The 18,122-nt window shown below is 41.2% G+C and overlaps 1 protein-coding gene across 2 annotated transcripts in view; it reads left to right on the top strand.

Moving 5' to 3' along the window:
* PRDM10 (PR/SET domain 10) overlaps positions 1 to 18,122 on the top strand; it is an 87,680-nt gene that overhangs the window by 30,084 nt on the left and 39,474 nt on the right. For both annotated transcript variants that reach the window (XM_079930638.1, XM_079930637.1), the window contains exons 2-5: positions 97 to 278; positions 2,675 to 2,839; positions 5,293 to 5,352; positions 16,939 to 17,152. In XM_079930638.1, the coding sequence (XP_079786764.1) occupies positions 210 to 278; positions 2,675 to 2,839; positions 5,293 to 5,352; positions 16,939 to 17,152 (508 nt within the window). In that variant the 5' untranslated portion in view covers positions 97 to 209. The remainder of the gene's footprint in view (positions 1 to 96; positions 279 to 2,674; positions 2,840 to 5,292; positions 5,353 to 16,938; positions 17,153 to 18,122) is intronic.

The following is an 18,122-nucleotide window of genomic DNA, read 5'->3' as shown; positions in this document are numbered from 1 at the left end:
CACAAAGCTTCCCCCCCCTTTTTGTGGTTGAAACTGTAATTTTTTAAAATGCATTCATTTAGTTAAAGTCTTGGGTCCTTTTCTCTCTTTTTTCAGGCACGTTGCAGAGAGGCCTTTTTGTCCTTGATGAACACTCACGTGGTAGGCAGATGACTGTCCTTCACCCCGAGCTGCTCTAGGTGCCCAGGACGCTGTCCAGCAAAGAAAGGATGGATTCCAAAGATGAAAGCTCACACGTGTGGCCTCCGGCTGCAGAGCATGAGGAGAATGCCGCACAGGTGAAGAGTGGTCTTCCAGCTGGGCATTGACAGCAGTTTTTTAGTTGGTACAGTTTGCTGACAGCTAGAGAAATAGAAGCTCCTATGCAGTGATGAGTGGTTGGGAGGAAGCTGACTTGCAGAGGTGGTGCAGAAGGAACGGGCAGCGTTTCAGCACCTTGGACGCTCCAGCAACGTGGGGTGCTGTGATTTTGCGGAGCTACATACCACTCATGGCTTCTCTGCCTTTCCCCTGTTTTATTGTCATAATCCACTTCACTGCTCCGTTTTATTACATGGTATTGGTGCTGAAAGCTTCAAACTGGAGGTTTTCTTTATGTTACCCTGGAAAGGATTTTGTTTCTTCATGTGTAATGAAGTACAAAGGTATGCCTGTAGAGTGAGGGGCTTTTCCTTTTCTTCTCAAATTCAGGATGTAAACCTCTAACTGAAAGTTGTCCCATTGAATCCACAGCTCTGGAGGTTAGTCGCTTATTCAGATGCTGCTGTAACCAGTGATCTCTGCCTTTCAAATTGCTACCCTAACCAGCTACACGTTCTTTGGACTATTCTTAGCAAAGGCGAACCTCTGCATTTTTGGTATGCATTTGAATTTTGAGAAGAGTCAGCACTCATAGGGAGCCGTGTTTACATGTGACCAAAGTATAACACTTCATTTTAAAGCATTATAATATATATGTAATTTTAATTTAATTTTCATCAAATTATATAACCATAGTATTATTACCCAAATCAGAAAATTAACATTGAAACCTTTAAATATACACATCTTATTTAATTTAAGCAATATAACAAATTTACAATACATAAAATTGATCACCTGGTATGATTTGAAAGTCTGAGTTTGAATACTGAGCAAAACAGTTCCAGAGATGCTTCCAGCAGAATAATTGAGAATGCTGTTTTGGTTGTCATGGAAACTATTTGGAAAGCTACTTTCATGTAGCTATATATTTTGGTGTATTTTGTTTATAAACAAAAATGTAGTTCATTAATAAATAGGGTCCACATTTGTGGGTAACCAGATGGTAGATGGCAGAGCTCAGCACCCTTTATTGCCCCCCTCCTCCCACTGTTCCTTCTCCCAACCAGGAATTCTGATTTAGCCCAGTACTGGGTGTTGAAGACCAAGTTGAAGAGTTTGGATAACTCTTAAGGAAATTTTATTTTTTCTTTTTTAAGCATTGAAACTAGTTCAAGATTTTGATGTCAATGAGCAAATCTAAACTCACAAAATTATTTTGCAGCACTTAAGACTGCGCAAATATCTTAGAAGCCTAATTCTCGTATGGATGCAAACTGTATCTTCATGGGCAAAGCAGATTTATGTAGAAGCTGGACTAAGCGCTTAGTATAGAAGTGGAGGTTTGTTTTACTTATGTGGTGCTTGACTTCACTGGGTCTCCATTTTTCTTTCTGGGGATTGAATTAGCTTATGTCATCTTCGGGATCTACTATTCTCCACTGGAAAAAAACTGAAATAAAAAAGTTAGGTCTAAAGCCAAGACAGGGTAAGAGGAAGGAATCCGACCTAAGAGGGTCTAACCTCAATATCAGCACATAAACTATTTCTCTCCCAAATGTGTTCTTTGACCATCTGCTTTGTACCTTCAATATCAGATACTAGGCTGTATGCCAGCCTTCAAGAACCTCCAAAGCTGACTACTCGAAAGCACTTTACAGAATCCAGTTTCTGCTTTAGTTCTTGGTAGATAGAAAATTATTTCCCCTGGTGACAACTGAAATAGTTGTCCAAAACCCCTTAAAAGTACTCACTTAGAATTTTTTGTATTGTTACCTAGTTGGCAAGGGAGAGTTCTGTTACATTCACCGAGTCAGCAAACGTTTACCAACTCGCCTCCAGACCGACCTTGGAGTATGAAAGAATTTGTAGGAAAGAAAGTGACCTTGTTTTAATGTGTTTGCCAAAAGGCACTGTTAGTTATAAGGTAGAATTCTTATGATGTGTTGAAAGCAACTGGTTTTTGAATCTTGACATTTTTTTTCACATTACAAATAATTTGTATTTTGTAGTTCGGTAATGTTGTCAACCATGCATCTTCTGTCACATTTCCAGGGTCAGTGAAGCACCCTGTCAGTACTCCCCGAAAGAGATACCTGCATTGGACATTTGAGGCAAAGGGAACTTTAAATCGGTTGCCTAATATTGAGCAATAAGTCAGTGACAAGGTCCTTGGATCCTGTTGCCAAGTCGCTAACTCAGCATAGATGAAGGCGTATCAGTTGAGTTCTCCTTTCAGTGGGGATCTTTTAGAAATGCAAGTGTGTAATGTTCTCGGTCAGTCCTGCGTCTTTGTGAGACAGGTTTTGTTCCACAAGGGTGGTTGCTACATACTTGCCGGTTATTTTTTTTTTTTTTTTTTTTTTTGCCCCAGGTGCATTTTGTTCCAGACGCTGGAACTGTGGCCCAGATTGTCTACACCGATGACCAGGTCCGTCCACCACAGCAGGTGGTGTACACGGCAGATGGTGCCTCTTACGCGTCAGTGGATGGTCCGGAGCACACGCTGGTCTACATCCATCCCGTGGAAGCTGCGCAGGCATGTGAAGGACTGTGGTTTATAGTTTGTTTGTTAATCAGTTAATTCACCAATTACTTAGGTTTACTCTCTGCCAGTCACTGTGCTATTTGCTGGTGATACAGGAAATATTCATATAAGATTTATGCTCTCAAGGAGCTTATAACCAACTGGGCAGAGGAAGATATGGTTTATTTATTTAAATTAAATGTAATAAGGAGTTAGAGCACTAACCTCGAATGAGTTCTTTCCCCAACTGACTATTGATATTGATTTTTTTTTTTTTTTTTTGCATTATGCAGGCCTCTCACTCTTGTGGCCTCTCCCATTGCGGAGCACAGGCTCCAGATGCGCAGGCTCAGAGGCCATGGCTCATGGGCCCAGCCGCTCCGCGGCATGTGGGATCTTCCCGGACCGGGGCACGAACCCGTGTCCCCTGCATCGGCAGGTGGATTCTCAACCACTGCGCCACCAGGGAAGCCCGATATTGATTTTTTTTAAATTATAAATTTATTTATTTTTGGCTGTGTTGGGTCTTCATTGCTAAGCCCGGGCTTTCTCTAGTTGAAGCCAGCAAGGGCTACTCTGTGTTGTGGTGCGTGGGCTTCTCATTGCAGTGGCTTCTCTTGTTGTGGAGCATGGGCTCTAGGTGCTTGGGCTTCAGTAGTTGTGGCTCACGGGCTCTAGAGCGAAGGCTCAGTAGTTGTGGTGCACGGGCTTAGTTGCTCTGCGGCATGTGGGATCTTCCTGGACCAGGGGTCGAACCTGTGTCCCCTGCATTGGCAGGTGGATTCTTAACCATTGTGCCACTAACGAAGTTCCTGATTGATTTTATTAACAAGATTATCAGCTTTTACTTTTCCTAAGGTATCAACAACCAGGCCAAACATGGTAACTTAATCAAGACAGATCAGTGAAAACATGCAGAGTTTTTCAGTTAAACGAGGGATCCTACTAGCTTATTAACTGCTATTTACTAATAACTTACTGATGTGTAGACCTGTAATAGAAGCACAGGTAAAAACTGTACGATTACAGCTACTTTCATTTTTTTGCCAGTGACTCTGAATTTTAGTTTCCAAATGCATGACACGAATATTCCCCAATATATAAATGTTAGTTTGTATGGGACTTCCCTCGTGGTCCAGTGGGTAAGACTCCACGCTCTCAATGCAGGGGGCCCAGGTTTGATCCCTGGTCAGGGAACTAGATCCCGCACGCATGCTGCAACTAAGAGTCTGCATGCTGCAACTAAAAAGATCCTGTGTGCCACAACTAAGACCTGGCGCAGCCAAAATAAATAAATATTAAAAAAAAATGTTAGTTTGTATTGTCAGCACTTTACAGTGTACAAAGCACTTTTAAACACATTAAAAGAGAAATCAGTTCCATGGTTTATAGTAGGATCCTGGTAATAAAAATTTGCCCTCATGCAATATTTAATCAAGAGACTCAAATCACTCCCAAGAAGACATGGGACCCACCTAATAAATACCTTTCAAATCTACATAAAGATGAACGTGCCTAATAGTCAGATGGTACTTTTGGAATGTCCTTTCTTAGTTTTAGTCCCCTAGCTGTATTAAAATAAGTGCATGTAGATTATGTGAAGAATGTCCTGTGACCAACTTTTGGTTCATTACTGTGTTACTAAATGTCTGAATTATGATAATTTTTTTTATTGTCAAATACAAGAAATCTGACACTGGCTGAAATTCTCTTTTACGGTTCTCTGGAATCAACACTTAACCTTAGTTCTTATGCCCATAGGTTTGCTAAAGCCTCGCGCAAATTAAAGTCTCTAGAAAGAATACTCTGGACTGGAGATTTTCTGTGGTACCCTGGCTAAAATCATTTTGAAGATTTTCCTTCTCCACTTATCTTTGCTGCACCACGGCCCAAATTATGTGTTTATAATCAGAACTTTTAAAATTATGATGTTACTGGCTTTTATCCAAAACAGAATCTGTGCAACATTAAACTCAATTTATTTTCCTTCTACTTCTCTTGTGGTAATGAGTGTGCATTTATATTTGAAAGAGTTGTAATCCTTGGGAATACAGTACTCTTCTGTTTGCCGGTATATCTCCAACTATTTTCATTTAATTGCAAGGCTACTCCTGTGATAGAGTGTTACGTGTTGAATGCATGCCCCCCTGTTCATGGCATGCCGTTTTAATCAAGTGTGACATTCAGTCTCAGGAGAGACTTTGCTTTAGAGTAAACTCCTGAAGTATGAAGTATGTTAGCCAATAGAGATGGTTAGCTTTCACGATCTCTTTGGAGCCATCTGGATGAAAGGCTTTAGCAAAATGTAAGAGTACTATCTTTATCTTCTTTGTTAACGAAAGATTATTACTAGCTATTTGGTAGTTAACTGTCTCAAGAATTGGTGCTTAGCAGTAGTATAATTTTTCCTGTGTAGATGAGCTGTCTAACGATCTATTGATAAGTTTTTGTTGTTGTTTGTTTAGACGCTGTTTACAGACCCAGGCCAGGTAGCTTATGTCCAACAGGATGCTACAGCTCAGCAGGTAATGAGTTGCTTTTTTGCCTTTTTGTTGATTGTGGGTAATACTGAAGTTACCCTTCCCTGGAATGCCCCCAACCCTCTGTACTGTGCATTCTCTGGATGTCTATTTCTCATGCGTTTAGAATATTCTCAATGTCCGTTAATGAAAACAAAGCAGGACATGACACTAACACACTCCAACCAGTATACATTGCAATAGCGTGGTAATAAAAAAATGATTTGTCAGGGGAATTCAAGCATTAAATTAAAATAAGCATATCAACTGGGTATTGGTTCAAGTTCCAAAGAGTAATCCTGAGTTTCAAAAGTGTCCATGGAAATTGGGAAACATTTTAGTACTTGGTATTTTTTTTACATTATTGAATTATAGTTGATATACAATGTTGTGTTAGTTTCTAGTGTACAGCAAAGTGATTCAGTTATATATATATATAATATATATATTCTTTTTTCATATTCTTTTCCATTATGGTTTATTACAGGATATTGAATATAGTTCCTCGTGCTATACAGTAGGACCTTGTTGTTTATCTATTTTATATATAGTAGTTTGTATCTGCTAATCCCAAACTTCAAATTTATCTCTCCCCCGCCTTTCCCCTTTGGTAACCATAAGTTTGTTGTCTATGTTTGTGTATCTGTTTCTGTTTTGTAAATAAATTCATTTGTATCATATTTTAGATTCCACATACAAGTGATATCATATGATATTTGTCTTTCTCTTTCTGACTTACTTAGTATGACAATCTATTTTTAAATATTAGGGAAAAATTCCTGCTTAAATTACATATATATTTAGTGGCAACCTTCCTCATTCTACTTTCAGAGAATTGAGATTCTTCTTGGTTTTCTTTTAAAACATTTCTTTCCTTTTATCTATATTTCTAATATATCCTACTTGACTTTGAGGGACTTCTTCGTTATTTTCCTCCAGGTTGCAAAAGTGATAAGGAAGGTGCAGAAACTAGATATTGTCAGTCTTACCCTCAAGGGAATGTGAATCCAAATAGTTTTATTTTCATGTTGGCTAGTATGACTGTTATTTAGCTATACCACTGAGTGTCATGAGTAATTATCAAGTAAATTCTCATTAGTAAGCACTTTCTGCTTTTAAAATTTTTTAGTAGGTGATTTGGAAACTTGCATTTTAAAATTTGGAAAATGAACAGTAATTGTGTTGATATTATTTATGAAATCTAGCGAGAATTAGGAGTCTTCATCATAGCAGTTATGGTTGAATTTATTCCTGACTGGTAGTGACCTACAATTTTGTGGGTCTGCCATCTTGAATGAGAACTTGTCTTAGTTCATCTGGGCCGCTATAACAGAATGCCATACACGGGGTGGCTTACAAACAACAGAAACTTATTTCTCACAGTTCTGGAGGCTGGGAAGTCCAAGACCAAAGTGCCAATAGATTTGTTGTCTGGTGAGAGCCCTCTTCCTGTTCACAGATGGCTGTGCCCTCACATGGCAGAAGGGGTGAGGCTGCTCTCTGGAGTCTTGTATAAGGGCACTAATCCCATTCATGGGGGCTCTACCCTCATGACCTAATCACCTCTCAGAGGCCCCACCTCCTAACACCGTCACAATGGGGATTAGGTTTCGACATATGTATAAACTTTGGGGAGACACAAATGTTCTGTTGCAGAGTTACTATTTTATTTTAGTAATTTTGTACTAATTAAGTTTACTCTTGATAAAACAAATCATGTCTATTTCTGTGAATATTTATTGATTCCACCAAGCAAGCAATGGATAGATTTAATTCATTTTTACAACTTGGAAGGAAAAAAATAAAATGAAATGCCTTTGTGTTTCATAGATGATTAATTCATTCACTAATATTTGGAGTAATGATTTTTTTTTCATAAAAAGTTGAAGCAATACAAAATAAAAGAGAAGTACATTAAAAAACCCAAACAAACAAATTCTGTCCAGGAACATCCTCATTAATTTACAATTGGTAACTATTATTCTAGACTTCCTCCCAGACATAAAACAGACAAAGATAAACAAGCAGGGGAAAATTGTGCCCTAAATGCTATTATTAATCTAAATGCTTTAAACTTAAATTTACTTGAGTGTAATAGAAGGAAAGCAAATGGAGATGAACCGGAAAGACGTTGGAGTCCTCACGGTTTCCTAACCGGCCTTGGGCTCCGGTCCCCTGTGTCCTCAGCTCTTGCTGCGATGACCTGACATCAGCACACTGACACTTCCTCCCCCTCCTCTCCTCCCCCAGTGTTTGGTGTTAGTTGCATTATTATTGTAACTAATGTATTTATGTTCTGTTCAGTAACCACAGCTACTTAGAATTTTGCTCCATTATCTCCTGGCATTTAATTTATACAAATCTTGAGTCTAATTTTGATTATTTTCCTCATTCCTTTTCTATCTTAATGGCTGTTTGAGTGTTTCTTTATCCTTGAAGTTTTTCTTTGAAGTCTAATGACTTCACCAGCATTTGAATCAGAATTCCCTAGGACAGGGTGTGTCCTTTTCATGTATGGGTTAAGACTCTGTTTCGGGAACATTTTCATCTATTAGGTTTTTGAAGATCTATTCAGTTTCATTTGATATGTTCACTTTTCCAGGAATATCAGTGTGAGTATATTGATTCTGCTTTCTATATCTAACATCCTCTCTGTGCTCATTTTTATATCTATTCTTTTCCACGTTATTTGTGTAATTTGCTTTATGTCCCCCATATTTCCTTACTGTTTTTTAAACTTTTTAATTAAATTATAACATACATATGGAAAAGTGCAAAAACTTATAAGCAATAATGCAATGATATACCACGAAGTGAACACACTCTGTAACCAACACCCAGATTAAATAATAGAACATTACCATCTCCTAAAAGCCATCCTCACGCTCTCTCCTAATCACTTCTCCTTCCCTTCTCCTCAAAGGTCACACTCTCCTGCCTGCTGACACTGTAGACTGGTTTTCCATGGTTTTGAACTTTATATGAACAGAATACCTTAGTATGGTTTCCTTTTTGTCTTTTTTTTTTTTTTTTTTAATTTTTATTTTGGCCTTGCCACTCAGCTTGTGGGATCTCAGTTTCCCCATCAGGGACTGAACCCAGGCCACGGCAGTGAAAGCGCGAAATCCTAACCACTAGACCAGCAGGGAACTCCCCTTTTTGTCTTGTTCTTTGGTTTAACATTCTGCGTGGGAGAGTCACGTTGTTCATGTTGTTGGGTGCCCCCGCGGTTTCCTTCCCTTCTATTTTTATCGCTATATCGTGTTCAGTTTTATGAAAGTACCATAATACATCCAGGAGTGTGATCCTCCCTCCACTTTATTCTTCTTCAAGAGTTTCTTGGCCCTTTGCTTTTCCATACACATTTTAGAATCAGCCTGAAGTTTCCACCGAAGTCCTGCAGGAAACTTACTGGCATTTCGTTGCATCTATGGATCAGTTTGTGAATCACTGACATCTTTATAATATTGAGTCTTCCAATCTGTAAATATGATCTATCCACGAGTTTATTTATTTTTAAAATTTTTATTGAAATATAGTTGATTTAGAATGTTGTATTAGTTTCAGGTATACAGCACAGTGATTCAGTTATACATACATGTATAAATATATGTATTCTTTTATTACATTCTCTTCCATTATAGGTTATTACAAGATATTGAGTATAGCTCCCTGTGCTACACAGTAGGTCCTTTATTTTATTTTATTTATTTATGTTTGGCTGCGTTAGGTCTTCGTTGCTGCGTGCGGCCTTTCTCTAGTTGCGGCAAGCAGGGGCTACTCTTTGTTGCGGTGTGCAGGCTTCTCATTGCGGTGGCTTCTCTTTGCTGCAGAGCACGGGCTCTAGGCACATGGGCTTCAGCAGTTGTGGCTCGTGGGCTCTAGAGCGCAGGCTCAGTAGTTGTGGCGCACGGGCTTAGTTGCTCTGCAGCATGTGGGATCTTCCCAGACCAGGGCTCAAACCCGTGTCCGCTGCATTAGCAGGTGGATTCTTAACCACTGCACCACCAGGGAAGTCCCAGTAGGTCCTTGTCGGTTATCTATTTTATATATCATAGTATCCTTGAGTTTTAAATAAAAGTTGAAAATTGTCTTCTGGGTAGAGGTTTTTCGATAGATTTATTCCTAGATATTTGGTGTCTTTTGATGGTATTGTAAATTATGGTATGATTTTTTTAAATTTTATTTTCTAAGTTCTATTTCTGATTTTCTTGATAAATAGTCAGGTTGTCTATGATTACTGACATTTTTACTTCTTTCCAATATAAGGAAAAAAATCCAAAACTGGATTTTTTTCCTTCTTTCTGATATAAGCATAAAAAATCCAAAGCTGGATTTTTTCCTTCCAGTTTTATTGAGATATAATTGACACACAGCACTGTATTATAAGTTCAAGGTGTGCGGCATAATGTTTTGACTTACCTACATCGTGCAGTGATCGCCACGATAAGTTTAGTGAACATCCGTCATCTTCAAAATTAAACAAATAGAAAAAAATATTTTTTGGTGATGAGAACTCTTAGCATTTACTCTCTTAACAAGTTTCACATATAGCACACAGCAGTGTTCATTATATCTATTGCATTGTACATTACATCCCTAGGACTTATTTATCTTGTAACTGGAAGTTTTACCCTTTGACTACCTTCATCCAATCCCCCCTCCCCCATCCACCACCTCTGGTAACCACAAGGGGCATCTCTTTTTCTATAAGCTTTTATGTTTGTTTTTGAAGTATAATTGACCGACAATACTGTGTTAGTTCCTGTTACACAACATAATGATTTTTTTGTATACATTTCATACATTCCGCGATGTCTAGTTATGATATGTCACCACACAAGGGTATTACTCACTGACTGTATTCCCCACACTGTACATTTCATACCCATGACTCACTTATTTTGCAACTAGAAGTTTGTACCTCTTAATCTGCCTCACCTATTTCTTTCCTTCCCCCACCCTCCGATACTCTGGTAACCACCTGTTTGTTCTTTGTCTATAACTCTGTTTCTGTTTTGTTATGTTTGCTCACTTACATCTTTTATTTTTTATTTCTTCTTTTGTCCCCCCTTGGTCTGCTGGCTAGGATCTCCAATACATTACTGAACAGAGGTGCTAGTAGGTTTGTAGATTTCTCATTTTCCTTCCTGATCGCAGAGGAAAAACTTTCACTACTTTACTATTAAGAATGATGTTTAGTGCAGGATTTTCTTTTCTTTTTTTTGGCTGCACTGTATGGCTTGGCTTGTGGATCTCAGTTCCCCGACCAGGGATCGAATCCGCGCCGCCTGCAGTGGAAGCGCAGAGTCTTAACCACTGGACTGCTGGGAAGTCCCTAGTGCAGGATTTTTATAAAAAGAACACATTGATTAAGAAAGCTCCCTTTATTTATAGTTTTTAATGCGTGTTTATTATTGATTGATGTTGATTATTATTCATGGATGTTGATTTTTATCAAATGCTCCTTTTGAATCTGTTGAGATTTTTCTCTTTACTGTTAATAGGGTGGATTATATTAATTGATATTTAAAAGTTAATCCAGCCTCGCATTCTGTAATAAACTCTATTTGCTCCTTTTCATATATGTCTGGATTTGGATTTGGTCTGCTAATATTTCGTTTGGGGTTTTATATGTTTATTCAATAGTTGACTGTATTTTAGCCAGTGTATTTGATATTTTTTTCTTTTAAAGTAGCTTTCATCTTGATGATATTTTTTTCTTTTAATAACATCCTGAAAAGCTACATCATCATTTTTGTTGGCTGTATAGTATTCTATTATGGGGATGTACTATTATTTATATTCTCCATCTATTGTTTTATATGTATGTTCTTTCTTTCTTTCTTTCTTTTTTGCTACTATAAAGAACATTCTCACAGACGTCATATCAGATTATTTCCTTAGAATAAATTCCCCAAAGAGAAATGATAGAGACTAAAGGTAGTCACATTTTAAATTATTTAAGAACCAAGATTTTTGTGAAAGTGAAAAAAGATACAAATATAAAAATCAAACACTTTAAATACAAAGTTAGAATCCTAAATTTGAATTAGAATATCAGTATGAACTCATGACTTTTTTTTCTCTTAAAAAACATGTTTTCTAGTTCTGGCCACTGAAAAGGTTTAGATGAAGTCATCAGTCCAGTAGCAATGATGTAGTCTCTAACTACAGTTTTCCAATAAAAGGAATCAGGGCTACTTAGAAAAACGACAGATTCTAGCCCTGGGGCAGAAAATGTACAAGATGTGCCTGAAACATCTTGTCTTATCAGAATGCAAGGAAGCGAGTAAAAACTTCTCTTCTGGGGTCCTGGGAAGAAACTCAAGATCTAACTTGAAGGGGCCAAAATGGGACAATTTGACTCATGAAAAAGGAAAAATATCTACAGTAGATTGAAACACATTAAATATATTTAAAATCCACAAGTTCATACTGATATGAAAAGAAATAACTCTTTGGTCACTTTTTGAGGCTGCTAGGGGACCACCACATTATTAGGAAAAGTGGTAAATGGCTGGAAAGAATCCAGCCTTTCCCCCCGAGTGTCCACAGGTAAACAATCACTTGATGAGGGAAATTTCATTATAGAGGCATCCAACTAATAAAGAAAGGGGGGACGACTGGCTTAGAGTCTCACCATTTTTCATCTCCTATCATCAGAAAAAAGCTGATGAGGCACTTTGTAATGAATGGATCAACTTACCCCCTGAACATTGTCAATATCACTAAAAAGAGAGAACATTCATTATAGGGTTCCTGGTGTTGTGTACCTCCTCTTGACATACAGCACTGTATTTTTCCACATAAGAGGTATTCCTCCCCCAAAATTGAACCTGAATCTGATCGAGTCTCTAGATTTCACTGCCAACTAATAGGAAGCACAGTAAACAAAATGGAACAAGTTACAAGACACACAAGGATGCAGTTAGCACCATCTAGACTGCGGGAAGCAGACAAATTGCAGAAGAAAAGAAGAGAAATGGAACTTACAGATTAAAGGAGACTTCAGAGACATAGCAGTCAGATGCAGCACGTGGACCTTGATTGGGTCCTGATTTGAACAAGCCAACTGTAAAAAAAAATTATGAGACAATTGGGGAGATCCTAACAATAATTGGATATTTGGTGATGTTAAGGAATGATTATTTTTTAGGTATGATAATAAATAAAATATAAAAGTCCTTTTCTTGTAGAGATATCTACTGAACTACTTAGAGATGAAAATATATAATGTTTGAAGTTTGCTTCAAAACAATCGAGTGAGGGGGAAGGTGGGCGGGAGAACAGCTGAAGGAAGGTGAGCTCTGAGTTGATAATTGTTGAAGCCAAGTGATGGGTACACAACATGTATTATACTATTCTCTCTATTTGATATAGGTTTGAAATTTGTCATTATAAATGAGAAAGTCATTTTGATAGGACTTTCTAAATTGCTTTTCAGATGCTGAAAAAGTTTACATTCCCACCAACAGTGTATGAGATCGCCCATTTCCACACGCCCTTGCCACGTTGGGTATTTGCATTCTTTGAATATTTTGCCAATCTGATAAGGAAAGTGGTTATTTTGTTGCTTTAATGTTAAGGTATCATTTTAATTAGAGGTTTTGTTGCTATTTGCACCTTAGAGGGCCCTTCCTCTTCTCCAGTCTCCAGAAACAATCTGCCTGTTTATGTTTTGTACAAAAGAAAAGTTGTTCTCAGACAGCTCTGTGAACCCGGCATAACAGGCAGTACAGCCATTGCCTTAGCATCTGTCTTTATTGCAGTTTCCTTTCAACCCGCACGGTTTTTATTTCCGGCTATAACACCTCAGTGATTATCAGTTAATTCCATGACCTGGATAGATTCTGGATAGAAAGTTAGAGTGAGGGTTTAACATAGGTGATGGGTGCTTTTTTTTTCAATCCTTAGCAAAAAGGTGCCTGTTTTTTCAATTGTCGGTAGTGGTGGCAAAATCCATTTGAAACCTTTTTCATATACGCATTCCCTCGTCCGTAAGGAAGGCAAGGGACTCTCCAGACCTAGAAGCACAGTCTCCGCTTTGTTTCTGAAAAGGAACATGTGTGGCTCCCCACACACTGAGAGGAAAATATGCTGCCCTCATAATTGGTCTCAGTAGGAACCCGGAGCATTCTGTTGTGTTTGCTGCTGTCCAGTGTAGTTTCATGTTTCACTCTCAAATAAATTGTATACTGAAATGCATTATGTCGCTTCAGAAATAATTACCGAGAGTGATGTTAAGTGGGAAGGAGAAGGTATACCACGAGTTTAACAAATTCCTTTTCCTCTCGCCACGCTTTATCGTGTGTGACAAAATGAACGGGCGTAAACTATTTTTGTTACTAATCTTTTCCTCTAAGGGAAGTTGGCACCACGGCTCCCCGCCCTGCTGCCGGGCCGTTGCCTCAGGAGCAGGTGTGTTACCTCGCTGCTCGTCGCTCGGGTACTCACGGCGTATGCGCTGTTTACCTTCTCCTTGAATCGACTCCAGTCCACAGGGGCCATTGTGATGTAGCAGAAAAGCAGGGCAGAGTCAGAATGTGGATTTCCTCTCTGCCACTTAGGAGCTGGGTGGTAAAGTGATCTGGCCTCAGAGGAATTTAGATTCCTCTGGCACGCCGTAAATGTCAGTTGAATTTGAATTATTAGTGAAACAAACCTGTAATGCATTCCTACTGTGTGTTAAGGTCCATGCTATCTGAAATACACGGTTCTTACCTACAAATGATTATCCCCGCTTTCCATCCCTTTTCGACGGTAACTTGCATGATTCTGGTATATGTTCCACCTGTGCTTTAGCATCAGTCCCTCTAGGAAATGCTGAAGGCTTCAAGCCTTTTCTTTGCCACAGCCTTTGAGGAGAGTTCCAGCCCAGGGACGAGGAGGTTGTCCGTCTGTTTTGATGTCAGCTTTCTCAGCAGTGGCGAGAAGCCAGCAGTAACTTGCCTGACCCGCAGTCTTTCTAGCAGCATCTGTTGGGGAAAAATACAGCTCAGCTTCATGGGAGTTAACTCCCAATTGCTGAATCCATTCTTTCAGGTTGGCTCTGCAAAGAGATAAAGAATTTATGAGGAGTGGAGGTGGATATATGCTTTGGTTTGTTCAGTGTGTGATAACATTCATCACTAAGGCTGGCATAAGCTCTGAGTGGCTTAGAGTAAAGGGTGATATCGAAGCTGCGCTCTGAGACAGCAAGTGGGAGCCGATCAGATCAGGGTGCAGAGGGGGTGGCAGTTGCAGTTCTGTTGCCAGAAGTCCCTATTCTTTTGCTTGTTGACTCCTCATGTCAGTGGGCATTTTATTGTTGTTATTGAAGTTGAAGCAGAAGCACCTCCCAGAATTTTGTCCTCCTGTCTACACTTCTGAAAGGCCCTGAGCTACAGATGGAATGTCATGCAAGAGTCTGGCTCCTGGGTTAAGTGAATGCATGTTAAAACACGCATGTGCTATCTGAGGTAACTGATTTTATCTGCCTTCTTCAGCCTGAGGGTTTCCCATGTTGGGCAGTGACCTTTAACTGCCTTGGCAGGTCAGATTCTGTAATATTGTTTCTTTACAGAGTTTGAGAGGTTCTTAGATGCACCACTGAGAAAGGATGTTTCTCTGAAGAGCTGCAGAATATCATTTCCCAAAGGGCCAGATGTATTTCCACAAACTAATCTTCATTGGATACCTGCTATGTGGCCAGCAGCCTTTTAAGGTTGTAAAGGAAATACATGCTGTCACCTCGGTCCTTAAAGAACTTAGATAATAATAATAATCTATTACTATTAATATTAAGCACTTACTAAATGCCAGACACTCTACTACTGGCCTCATATACACATTGTTCCACTTAATCCTCACAACAACCTATGAGGTATGTATTACCATGCCCATTTTACAGATAAAGAAACAAAGGTTCAGAGAAGTGTGTTAACTTGCCAGCATCTTAATCGAAATCTGTCTGACTCCAAAGCCTGTGGTCTGCTTGCGTGAGGTACAGTTCGAGAGGCAAGCTGGGCTCCCAGGGAAATGCACACGAATTGGCAATGGAGACAAAGCTACGAGGAACAGCTAAGGTGTGACATGTCAGAACCAAGATTCTGAAAGATCTTGGCGGACTGAAAGAACAGAAAAGACAATAAAATGAAATTTACTAGAGATACATGGCCATTTAAGTAAAAATCAGCTATGTAATTCCTGAGCAGGAGAAAAAGGGTTCAGTAGCGCTCTTTGAGCAGACAAGAGGACCCAGTGACCTGCCACTTCCAAATGGGGAGCGCTAGGACGTGGCGGTCTCCAGTAAACGCTGGTGCAAGCTGATGGGGATCCGCTGAGGGGTGAATGGACACAGCAGGACCGTGAGCAATGGGTCAGTGCATTAGGGGTTTGGGTCTTGAAGTACTGGAGGAACTGTCTTCATGGGGCACAGAGGGGGCACTTACTTGGTGTAACTCGAGAGGGAAGTCGGGGAGGTCTTGACTCCACGGGAACATCCCTGAGCTGTTCCAGAACCATCCGGGCTGCCTGGTGGGCAGTGTGAGGAAACGTGAAGCCCAGGCTGGACGGTGTCGCTGGGTGGGATTCTGTGACTCCAGGGGCTGCAGAAGGTCAGAGCAGAGAGCGGACGCTGTTCCCAGAGAAAGCAAACGACGAGGACGGGGTTTAGACGGTTGCCGAGGGAAGAGCATTTTACGCGAGGAAAGACAAAGAAAAAAGGGAGTAGGCACTTCCAAACACGTGTCTTACTTGTTGAACAGGGGGAGGGCATGGCTTGAGTATGAGTAATGGTGCTAACGGAGCAGGAGAAATGCGCTTGCGTCAGAGGGATCTGAGTGGTATATATCCCGAGGCCGCTTATTTAGAAGGTGAGAACTTTTAAGGTACCATTATTTTCCTCCGGTGTATTTGGTAAAGTTAATCGAATCCATGACCCAAACCGTGTCTTATTTGCAAGAGACTAATTTCAGTGTGATGAACAAAATAGGCATCTCTTTCCTTGTTACTTACAAACCTCGGCCTCTCTGAAGTGTGTGACAGGAGAGCTGGTACCCACTGAATTTTACCAACTGCGTCTTGCACCACGTGTTCAATTTTAAAGCCACGTGGTTGAAGGTGGGTCAGATCTTTACCTGCATTATGGTGTGGCCCCCTGCAAAGGCAGGAGGGTCCCCACCCCAAACCAAACTGAGGCTGATGATACCACACATGTTCCAGGAGGGTTTGGAAGGGTTCATTACTTTCATATTTGAAGTCTCCGGGGAGACAGGGCAGGCCCCTCATGCAGGTTTGGAAAGGCTGAGAGAGCAAGGAAGTGGGACTTGAGGTGAAGGCTGGGATCGGCACGACAGTCCCCAGCATGTGGTCAGGGGCTCGTGGGATCTGAAACTCCCGCTGGCACCGGCAGAGCCCAGATGTTGGGCAGAAACAGCAAAAAAGGAAAACAGATCCCTTATTACAGCCCATAGATGGAAATAAGAGTCATTTCTGCAGGGCCTCGAAGGGAGCTGGCGAGAAGAGTATTGCGCCCAAACCTTGTGTTCTGCGTGTGTCCTGGCTAACCCCAAACAGGCTGTACTAACGTTACGATTAAATGTCGTCCAGGCCTCGTTGCCGGTGCACAGCCAGGTGCTACCTTCGCTTGAGGGTGTGGGTGGCACGGACCCTTTGGCGACCCTGCAGAGCCCCATGGCCAGACTGGAGGCCAAGGATGAGGAGGACTCAGAAGACTCGGAGGAGGAGGAGGAGGACGGCGGAGACACAGACCTGGACGACTGGGAGCCTGACCCCCCTCGGCCCTTCGACCCGCACGACCTGTGTACGTAGAGCCACCTCTCGGGAGCGTGTGTGGGCGCAGGGCGGGCTGGCCCCTGCCGGGGCTCCTGGTGCAGATGCTGCGCCCGGTCTAGGTGTCGCCCTCACTCCATCCTCAGGCAGCCTGTGAAGGAGGCCCTGGCTGTCCCTAGAGTTCTGATTGTACTGATGAGCGAACTGAAGCCCAGGGGAAGCTGGGCGGCCTGCTCAGTGCCCCAGGGGGCCGGGGCTGGGTCAGGACCCAGCCTCAGTCTCTGATCCCAGAACTCCAGCTGCCAGACCGTGATGTGGTCCAGTCCTGGCAGATCCGGCCATTTCCGATTCCACAAGTTCCCTTCCTGCTTTACCTCTCTTCATACCGACCTGAAAAAATGCCTGTTATAAAAAGACGCCTGTTCTGAAAAGACACCCCAGGCACCAGAGCGCTGCATTTTTCTAGCTCGACTAACGCTCCGCACAGTCTTGTGAGGTCGGCAGCTTTCCCAAGGTCGTGCTCAGTTGTTCAAGAGCCAGGGTTCGAACTCGGGTGTCTGCTGGCTGCAGGTGCCCAGGACGACTGCCTGTCCGTCCTGCCTGCTTGGGGGGTGGGTCCTGCTTCCACCCACCAAGCCATTGCCGCTGCCCATCAACTTCGTGCCTAGATGACAAAGTCCTTATCTCCCCTTGTGAGTTACGAGACTCTGCAGAGCTTTGAGGTCTCACCGTATTTCCCCTGGACCTTCTGTGTCGTGGTGGTAGGCCTGTTTGCATGGGGCCAGTGTTCATCTCCAGGCCCAAAGAAGGGCTTCCTCATTTTGCTTTCCTTTGAATTCATAAGTTTTCAAGGCAACTCCTTAGTCAAATACACAACACACAAGGTCACTTTATGTTATAAATATTAATACAAGATAGCTCTCCATTATTGGAGAACTGTGGAAATTGGAAATACCCATTTTCTAAGTCAGGTCATCACACAGCCAGAGTTGGGTAAACTA

Source organism: Stenella coeruleoalba (assembly GCF_951394435.1).
Source record: "Stenella coeruleoalba genome assembly, chromosome: 8".
NCBI classification, from domain to species: domain Eukaryota; kingdom Metazoa; phylum Chordata; class Mammalia; order Artiodactyla; family Delphinidae; genus Stenella; species Stenella coeruleoalba.
This window is presented reverse-complemented; position numbering and strand designations above follow the sequence as displayed.